Below are 9,921 nucleotides of genomic sequence, written 5' to 3' on the forward strand. Positions count from 1 at the left end.
AAAGTAAGGATTCTTCTAAATAAGTTTATTCAGCTTGTTTTAAGCAGAAACGTGCCTACGCAGTTATATTGTGGATTGCCCGGGTGCTGTTTGTATTTTGATGCTAATTCTGCTTCCCCAAGAGGGGCTGCCTTGGACGAGGAGTGAATCACGTATTCAGGTGACTTCATGCGAACCTTCTCCCCATTTTAACTTGTAAAATAAAGGCTAGAGCCAGTGAGATCGGGCAGTGGAAGGAGAAGGTAGAGCTGAAAGATTTAGAGAGAGAGGGTTGGGGGGAGGAAAGGAAGACAGAAGAAGAGGAGGTGGAAGGAAAATGGAACAGAAGCATGTGGTGTGGAGAAACCGCAAGTTATAAGGGATCTCTAGCTGGGAAATACAGTAATGCAGTGGTAGATCTGCCCAATCTAGACATGCAGCTTGTATTCATATTAATTGAGTTGAGTTTTCCTTGCACGAACTTACTTGGGTCGTAGATTTACTGCAACACAGTCAACTGCAGGGGTGAGTCAGCCCATATGTCACTGCAAAGTCCCGTCCATTATGTGATGATTTGCATCTGAGTCTCACTGTTACCCTTCTACCTTTATGTCTGCTGCCCTCTCCCAAGATCAGCAGGGAGTGGGAAGGGGCCATATTTTAGCATTCTTTTGCAAGCGTGGGTCCCGCATATTCAGCAAATATTCCTCATGTTATATAACCCGATGGACATTTAGGTTGGCTGGTGAATGTCTTCTCCTGAATAAATGTGGGTATACAAGTGTCTTTGAGACCTTGTTTTGTAGCCAAGGCTAGCTTTGTTTGGTCTTTTTAAGATCATATTGCATTATGTAGCCAAGGATAGCTCTCAACCGTCAATCCTCTTGACTTGGCTTTGAATGCTTCAGTTAGAGGTATGTGTGCATTTGCTTGGCCTCCAGCTCTTCAGGGTATAACTTAAAGCGATATACTAGATGTGTAGCCTATTTCCTTTCCCCCACAGTTCATAGACCCATGTTGTCATTTAGACTGTGAGACTCTGGGAAGGAAATCCTTCTGCAAAAAGATCAGCAGCCAAGCACGACTCCGCCTCGCTGGCTTCTGCCTCCTTTCCACTGAGCCGTCCCAACCCAGTGTGCTGCTCTGAAAACCAGTGTTTCCTCTAGAGTGGTCCAGGGCACCCTACAGATGTCCCTGCTCCACGGGGATGATGTAAGTTCAGTAGGAAGGAAGTTACCCTTCAGAAGAGCTTATTTTGAGGTCAGCAAGTAAGACAAAGGGATGGGTGGCTCTTTGGCAGCACAGGCTTTGTTTAGGAAAAGGTTGCAGATGTCTAGTGCAAGAGACAGAGCCTGCCATCCTCCAAACACACTGGCATTCTAGAGCAGAAGAGGGAGGGGACGGGAAATCTCCCTTTGTCCCTTGGTTAGCATGGTTAAGAGGAGCTAGGGAAGACAAACAATTCTCGTTGGCCATTACTGGGAATCTGAAGGGCGAGGTGGGAAAGAATCTAGAGAACATCGCTTCTGGGAACTAAGTCAGTTTAGCCCTAGGAACTAACTGAATGGAGGGGCTTCACGAAATGCGACAGGGCAGACAGCGCAGAGTTCCTTCATGTTGTGTTCTTGCTGAGACTGTCTCGGGTTAACTAGAATTTCATCTCCTTGATGGAGAATGCCGTGGAAAGCCGTCCAACTTTATTCTAGGAACCAAGGTTGGGGGTGACCTAGCTAACTTAGCTTCCGTGAAACTGCTTCTGTGAAGCGCCCCCTACAGCTGCCACGTGAGATTCCAGGGAGCAGGTTCTGCCTTCAAGAGCCCCATGCTCTGGACACTCAGTGCCACACTCAGGATACCCGAGTACCTGAGTGTAGTCCCAGACAGCTGGAATAAAGACTAATTGGCTATACACCATGTCCGAGCAGTCATGTCTAGAGGGCTTCCGATAACAAAAATGGTGTGACTGTAGAAGTGGAAACTTCTGGTGTCTTTGGAAAGTCAGTTATGTCAAAGGATGTTTTGCTGAAGCAGACACAGGGGAAAGGATATTTTGCTGAAGAAGAAACATGAACGAACATGTGAGGTTTAGAAAGAATATAAATACGACCCCACAGAGAGTGGGAGCTCAAGCACTGGTCTTGCCTTGCTCCACCTCCATAGCCTTTGCTGACAACGCACATGTACTGCTTCGCCTTACATTGCAACCTCTGAGCTTCACTTGTGGTGACCTCATAGAAGGCGGCCAAAGAACTCAGGAGGCTCCTGTGGCTTCTCGCTGCTTCCTCGGCAGCTGGCGAGCCTTGTGATTTCTTCTGGACTGAACAGCCCTTTCTGATTCCTGTGTGGTGTCTGCCGAGTGGATTGGACTACAGCTGCTGATTCGTGTTTGGTGTTTGCTAGCGGACTGGACTCAGAACAATGAAGATTGGAATCTCCTCAAAGAACTATTTCTAAATAGGTCTCCTTCCCCTATAGCCTAATAACCTTTCTTTGCCACTACCTCTGGTGGGTGGTGGGCCTAGAGGGGAGATTGGACCCCTTATTAAAGTAGGTAGAGAAGAGGGTTGGGGGATTTAGCTCAGTGGTAGAGCACTTGCCTAGCAAGTGCAAAGGCCCTGGATTCGGGTCCCAGCTCGAAAAAAAAGAAAAAAAAAAAAAAAAAAAGTAGGTAGAGAAGAATATATGCCTACAGGCCATGGCTAACACTAGAAAAGCTGACAGTTTAAAACCACAGGCGGCCGTGATGGGGTCACAAGAGAGGGACGCTCCCTTCAGTTCCAAAACGTAAAGGAAATGTCTCTTACAGGTGTGGAGGGGAGTGCAGAGGGACCTAGCCTATGTACTATGCCCAGAAGAGACTAGACTTTATTCTCAGCTACAGAGGGAGGGAGGCTCTCGTCTTTTGAGAAAGATGGAAGATCGCAGTCCTTTAACAAGTTTCTGTCTTAAAGGGAGAGGTGGCCTGATTTTTTTGAGGCCAGCAGCTTAAGGGCCTCTTAAAGTGACAGCCAGAAGTTCTGTAACCTGACGGTCATTTTGCCCAATTCAAACTTCGCGAAGATGGGGCACTGTGTGTTTTAAACCTTCATTCACTCCCAGGTGATTCTTGGGCACACACCAATGCAACAGCCATTGCCAGGCGTGGCTGCCCTGCTGGGTCCTTAGTCCTCAGATTAGGAACCGTGGCCTTTCACCTGTCCTGAAGCCTCTTTTAAATCTTTAAAATCAATTAAACGTATTATTGCAGGTGAGGGATATGTGTGAATGCAGACATGTATATGCCACAAACCACATGTGCAGATCAGAGGACAACCTTCAGGCTTCGGTTCTCTGTCTGCTTCGGAAGACCGTCCGGCTTGTGTGGCAAGCACTGTGACCTCTGAGCCATCCTCGATTGAGCAGTTCTTGAAGTGGTTGCTGTTACTCAGCCCCGGAGATGGCTCACAGGTGGTTTGAGCCATATTAGTCACATATGGTTTTTATCATTTATATTTAACTAACATTTATACACGTAAAGACACAGGAGGCAGGAGCTGAGGTAAAACCCTGCTAGTTTATCGAGGTAACCTTATTGTCTTAACTCTATACAAACTATCTATTTGCAAGGCTGACCCTACAACTCACCTGCTAGCTCTTTAGAAATCTCTTTCTGTGTTAAACAGAACTAATCTACCTTTCTCTTGAGCTTCTCTAAACTCGAGAGGGCTCCCTAGCAATTTTCTAGAGTACTAATCTGTATCCTGCCAGCATGCTAGCCCAGAGAGAAAACTATCTCTTACCCGGAATTCCTTCCAAGCCAAAGGAGAGAGCGCTCAAAGGTCCAATTGCTACAAAGATGTCTCTAGCTCCTCCCCTTGGCAGGCTCACCATCACAGTGGGGGCTCCAAGCCAAGTCAGCAGGGGCTGAACCATTTCACCTTCACAGAGGGGTAGCTCAAGACCACCCAGCTGACTTTGCCTGGGGTCATAGAGTAAAGACCACAAGACTCCTCCGAGGAATTTGTCTTAAGATAGGCAGGTTCTTTTCATTTTATCTATGGAGTTCTTATCTATGGAGGCTTTTAGGGACACACCCAAATTGCATCTCTACTGCACATATCTAACTGCCTCTGACAAATGAAATCATCTTTCTAAGCTGTAAATTTTGCTAAAAATTAGGTTTTCTCTCCACCATAATGAAATATCAAACAAAATAATAATAATAATAATAATAATAACAATAATAATAATAATAATAATAATAAGTAGTAGTAGTAGTAGTAGTAGTTGGGGTCCTCTAAGGGGAACAGAATTGACAGGACCAATTGCTGTTTGTCAAAAGGGGGTTTCATAGAGTAGTTTACAGCCTGCGTTCCACGTAGTTCTTGTCTGTGAAGCTGGGTCTTCGCTGATCTACAGTCTATACTGGAATCACAAAGAAGTAAGTTCTAGTAACACTGAAGGACCGCCTCGGTGGCAGGATAGCTAAATGTGCCAGGAAGACTGGGGGCAAACAGACAAAAAGCAAAAGCTTGTATCTGTGTTCATTAATGGAGGCTGCCCCCAGAAGGTGGGGCCCAGATCTAGGGTGGGTCTTCCCACCTTTAGGAATCCAATCATGGAAATCCTTACAGGTGTGCCCAGCTGGGTTTTAGTTGATTCCTGATATGGTCAAGTTGACGGCATTAGCTGCTGCAGCTAACATGAGATCTGTGTTATTTACCGATGCTTGAGCATGGTTATACATATGCACGTAACAAGAATGCCTTAAGGAATTGAGTAAGGTCCGTTGCACCTTGTAAAAGAATGGGTGGACACTGGCTGACCTGGGCCCTGTCCTATGCACACGGACAGAGGCACTGGATGGTTTGTAAGCGCCCATCTGCACTTGCCCTTGTAGAGAGGAATGAGGGTGCACTGTAATCTGAACCCTAAGACCACAATGTATGTGATTGCATTGCAAGGTTAGTCCTGGGAACTCACATGGTTGATCTCTCGGTTGAGAGGCTTGCAACTGGGCCTTACTGTTTGCTTGGTTTCAATCCCAACATACTCTGGGGCCTTGGGGTTTAGGCAGAGCCAGCAGCGCTGACCTATGTCTGCTTCAGAATGGCTAAGGAACTGATACCCTCTTTCTGTCATCCTGGACACAGAGGAACTGGCTTTTGCTGACTCCTGGACCTCTCTAAGGTTATTAAGGGAATTCCTGAGGAAACTGGAGTTTGGGAGTTTGACACTTTAGCGGGGGTCCTATTCAGGGGCTACCAAGATGGGTCACTTTGGGTCATTGTTTTCTGGGACTATAAAGGGGTCCATGTGCTCCCAGGAAGACTTGGTTTTACAACCCGCTCATCGCCAATGGTGTTTGCCTGCTTCCTGGCAGCTCGGGGAGCCATCAGCTGGGCTGGCATAGTGCTGCATAGAGAACGCTCCATCTCTTCGTTGGTAGGCCTGCAGCCCCAGAGCCATGCTCCTCCCTGAGAATAGTGAGCTGTCCACCCCCATAACCTCTGAATGTAATATTTTACAGAGAGCTACCTGGAAGGTGGGTCTAAGTGGATAGTCTGGCCATGAGCCTGGTCTTAATTCTCATACCCAGTGTCCTGCTCGTGGGGGCTTTGGTCCTTTCCCATAGGAAGACAAGAAGACAAAATAGGGCAACCATAATTATAGGGCCCATATCAGTCTTCTCTCCGGGGGTCAGAGAACCTGATCGTGAGCCTAGATTACATCTGTTGCAAGATATTTGATTGTGTTACTTACTGAAAAAGTTGTTTCTGATCGTGGTGTGGCTCAGCCTTGGTGCACACCTTTAATCCCTGTGGCTGGAATGCAGACACACCCTTAGTGCACACTTTTAATCCCAATCAATGAAGGTTAAGTTAGTTTGTAGAAGGAAGCACCCAAGTTTGAAAGTGATGTCTAATTGGGCGGCAAGCAAAGTGACGAATCAGAGAAAGATTTGACAGAATAGGATATGCTCAACTCTCAGGAGAAGAGAGAAAGAGAAGCTACTTAAGGGAGAGACAGACAGTACAGGAGAAGAGAGTTCAGTCCAGGAATACAGTAGAGTTCGTGGAGAGCGGTGCAGTAGTTGAGAGGGAGGAGGAGGTGGTGTTTCTGGGAGAGTTTTGCAGAGACGGATTGAAGAGAGAACAAGCTAGATGCAGATAAAGACAAAATGTTTCAGAGAATGAGAAGGAGCCAGAAGGTTAGAGCAGATTGCTAGACTTAGTCTGAGGCCAAGCACAGCAATCCAGAAGCCAAGAGAGAAGCCAGATTGAGTCAGTCAGCCTGGAGAGGAGTTTGAGTCAGAACAGCTGAGTTGAGCCAGCCAGCCAGAGTTCAGAAAGAACAAGAAAAGGTGAGCTCTTTCAGCCGTAAGTCTCAGAGGCTGAAAACGTCCTAGGCCTAGATAAAATTGTGTGGAGACTAGAAGCTTCCAGGCCTAGTTCTAGACGAGCAGACACAGGCAGTCAGCCTCGGAGAGGACAGTTTCTACAGGAGCATAGAAAACACTTTCGCAATGATCCACCATTCAATGTCTCCTGTAGCCTCCTTCAGCTAGGTGTGGTGAATTCCTGGGGAGACTCTGGCAACCTTCACACCGTGGGAGCAGTGGTGAGCACAGGGTGTAGACATTTCCATGCTGGCTCCAGACTGTGCGTCAGGACCCACCTTACCCATGCAAGCTCCCCAGTGGGCAGGCTCAGACAGCAATCCAAGTCTAGGAATTAACCCTTAGAGGACTGTCTTGGTGACCATTGAGACTGTATCTGAATAGTTGTCTTAGTCAGTGAAGGGCCCACCTTAACATCACAAACTCCATTTTGCTTTCAGACTCCATGTTATGATTAACTTGCCCTCTGAGTGAACTCAGCTACTGAAAAACCCCAACTTGTTCCAGGAGCCATGTCACCCTGGTAACAACCATGATTCCCCTGGGCAAGCAGCCACTCCACCCCTAGCAACAACCAATCAGTTCTTTTTTTTTTTTTTTTTTTTAATTCTTTTTTTCGGAGTTGGGGACGGAATCCAGGGCCTTACGCCTTGCTAGGCAAGTGCTCTACCACTGAGCCTAAATCCCCAACCCCAACCAATCAGTTCTTAAGGGGAAAGTACCTAATGTCTAAAGTAGATTGATTAGGCTAGCAACCATTGTTAAAACCAAGCTGAAATCACTAATAGCCAACAGAAGTATGCCAACAGGGGTTGGGGATTTAGCTCAGTGGTAGAGCACTTGCCTAGGGAAGCGCAAGGCCCTGGGTTCGGGTCCCCAGCTCCAAAAAAAAAAAGAACCAAAAAAAAAAAAAAGAAGAAAGAAGTGTGCCAAGCAAACTTCAATCAATTATGTAACTGCCAAGCTGGAAAGTCCCTCTCCCTGCTTCCATGATAAATATGCAAGGCTTGTACCAGCTCAGCACTTTCCACACCTTCCACTGTGGTGGAGAGGTTGGTGGAGAGGTTGGAGGGTCCAGGCTCGAGCTTGCATAAAGGGTCTTTGCTTTTGCATACGAGTTGGACTCCTGGTGGTCTCTGGTGGTCTGTGGGGACCTTGTGATCTGGGCATAACAGTCAGGGTCTCATTGCTGTGAACAGACACATGACCAAGACAACACTTATAAAGGCAGACATTTAAACAGGGCTGGCTCACAGTTTCAGAGATTCAGTCGGTTATCATCATGGCGGGAAGCATGATGGCATCCTGCAGGCAGACTGGGTGCTGAGGGAGCCAAGAGTTCTTCATCTTGACCTGAGGGCAACCAGGATGAAGAAGCTGAGTCTCTTCTGCACTGGGCAGCAGAGCTTAAGCACTAGGAGTCCTCAAAGCCCACCCCCACAGTGACACACTTCCTCCAGCAAGGTCACTTCTATTCTGACAAGGGCGTGCCGCCTAAGTGTCATTCCCTGTGGGCCAACCATTCAAACACAAGAGTCCACGGGGAGCCAAACCTATTCAAAGCACAATAGGATAGGCTTCCACCTATCCAGGGAAGGTACTGTGAAAACTAACAAATACTACAGAGTGTGGGGTGTTAGGAACAGTTCCTGGCCCAAAGTCAGTTGTCAGCTTCTTGTTAGCATGGCTGCAGCAGTGACTGCCCAAAACCCAAGCAGGCCAACTGGCAGAAACAGAGTCAAGTCTTTCGGATAGGTGATCCGCTGGCCTCTTGCAGGTTCCAGTGCCTGGACTTTTCCAACTAGAGATAGGGACAACTGACAGGAATTTGACAGATTTGCCTCCTACCTTCACTATTGTTAGCTTGGGCTCCTGGGTGCTCAGTGGGATGGAGCCCTGACCCTACCAGTTTCTGACCCAATGTAGGACAAGGCATCCTTCTTCACTCTTTTGGTCTGGGGAAATTATTTTTCCAGTGTTCTTTTTGTTTACAGTAAGCACATTGGTCCTTCGCTAGTCTGTTCCCCTCCCGATGTCTCAGACGTTCCCTCTGGGAGCTTGTTTGTTTGATTGTTTGTTTCTTCTTCTTCTTCTTCTTCTTCTTCTTCTTCTTCTTCTTCTTCTTCTTCTTCTTCTTCTTCTTCTTCTTCTTCTTCTTCTTCTTCTTCTTCTTCTTCTTCTTCTTCTTCTTCCTCTTCTTCCTCTTCTTTTTCTTCTTCTTCTTCTTCTTCTTCTTCTTCTTCTTCCTTCTTCTTCTTCTCCTCCTCCTCCTCCTCCTCCTCCTCCTCCTCCTCCTCCTCCTTCTTCTTCTTCTTCTGGTGGCTATCAAGTGTGTTTTCTTGAATCCATTGTGGATAGACAGATGAGTGTTACACCTGCGTGTAGGGAGGGGCAGAGGGGTAAGGAGGGATGCAGCTGTGGATGGTGGAGCACGTCAGGGTCAGAAGCCAGAATCCTCTATCCAGTCTGAAGACGATGAGTGTTAAGAGCAATGATGACAACAGCTACCATAGTGGTAATGACCATGAGGATGCTGAGGACCAGGAAGCTGATGTTCAGGCATTTGGCAGTGGATGCGTAGGCCTGGGCTCCAGTCACATCACCTGCCATCTGCCGATCCCTAGACTTCACAGAGTAGGCATAGGCAGTGAAGCCCAGGCAGCAGAAGTTCATGAAGAGTGTATTGAACAGGGACCAGACCACATGGTCAGGCACAGAGACCTCTCTGGGCACGTTAATCACGGTAGTTCTGACAGAAGCTGATCTGTGGGGTGCTCCCAGTTCAGCCACCTCATATTCTTCCTCGATTCTTTCGTAGTTTGGGGGTCGTCCCCCAGTGGCAGCGGTAACAAAGGCTTGAGAAGTGTGGTTCATGGTGTGGAGCAAAAGCTGCAGTGAAAGGTAGAGGATGGAGAGTTCTGTGGCTCTGTCTGCCTGCTCTCCAGCAGTTTCGTTTCTCAGAAGTTTCCTTTTCCTGAATTTTGGCTTAATGAAATTGGTCTGCATTCTGAGAGGCGGGGATCTAAAAAGCCTGCAGATCAAATTACTCCAGGGCAGGACGTCAGGAAGGATAGTGAATCAGGGAAACCTCCCTGCCAGGAATCCAAGTCAGGACTTGTCCCAGGGCGCAAACCTCAGTGCTTATGAGTGAGGGGTCCTGGAGTCTACCAAGCTCACGCTAACAGCTGCAGAAAGAACCTCACTATCCCTTATTGAGGTCCCAGCCAGGCCCCAAAGAGCCCTCTATTCTCTCAGCGATAGAGTGCCCAGAGAGCCCACTGTACTTACAATGGAGGCCAGTTCTACTGGCTTTGGTTCAAGTAGACATTGGGGTGAACGGTACTTCTTGTTGTGTTTTATGAAAGATAAGGAGGGAGAAGGAATATCTCTGGTAGATGTGTAGCCAGGTGTGGGGGAAGGGGGTGCCTCTGTGAGCCCATGCTGAAGCATCCCTTACCCCTGAGGGACCAGACACAGGACAAACAAGGACATTATAGTAGAGAATAGAGTTTAATAAGGGCATGGGGAGGGGCGTTAAGAGGGTAGTAGAGACAGAAAGGCAG

The 9,921-nt window shown here is 47.5% G+C and overlaps 1 protein-coding gene across 1 annotated transcript; it reads right to left on the reverse strand.

Annotated features, from left to right (window-relative positions):
* Nucleotides 1-8,815: 8,815 nt before the first annotated feature.
* LOC116898348 (interferon-induced transmembrane protein 3-like) lies at nucleotides 8,816-9,232 on the reverse strand. Its single transcript, XM_032899667.1, has one exon. It carries the CDS (start codon nucleotides 9,230-9,232, stop codon nucleotides 8,816-8,818), a length of 417 nt encoding a protein of 138 aa, XP_032755558.1.
* Nucleotides 9,233-9,921: the final 689 nt, after the last annotated feature.

The sequence above is a fragment of the Rattus rattus genome, chromosome 4 (assembly GCF_011064425.1).
Source record: "Rattus rattus isolate New Zealand chromosome 4, Rrattus_CSIRO_v1, whole genome shotgun sequence".
NCBI lineage: Eukaryota > Metazoa > Chordata > Mammalia > Rodentia > Muridae > Rattus > Rattus rattus.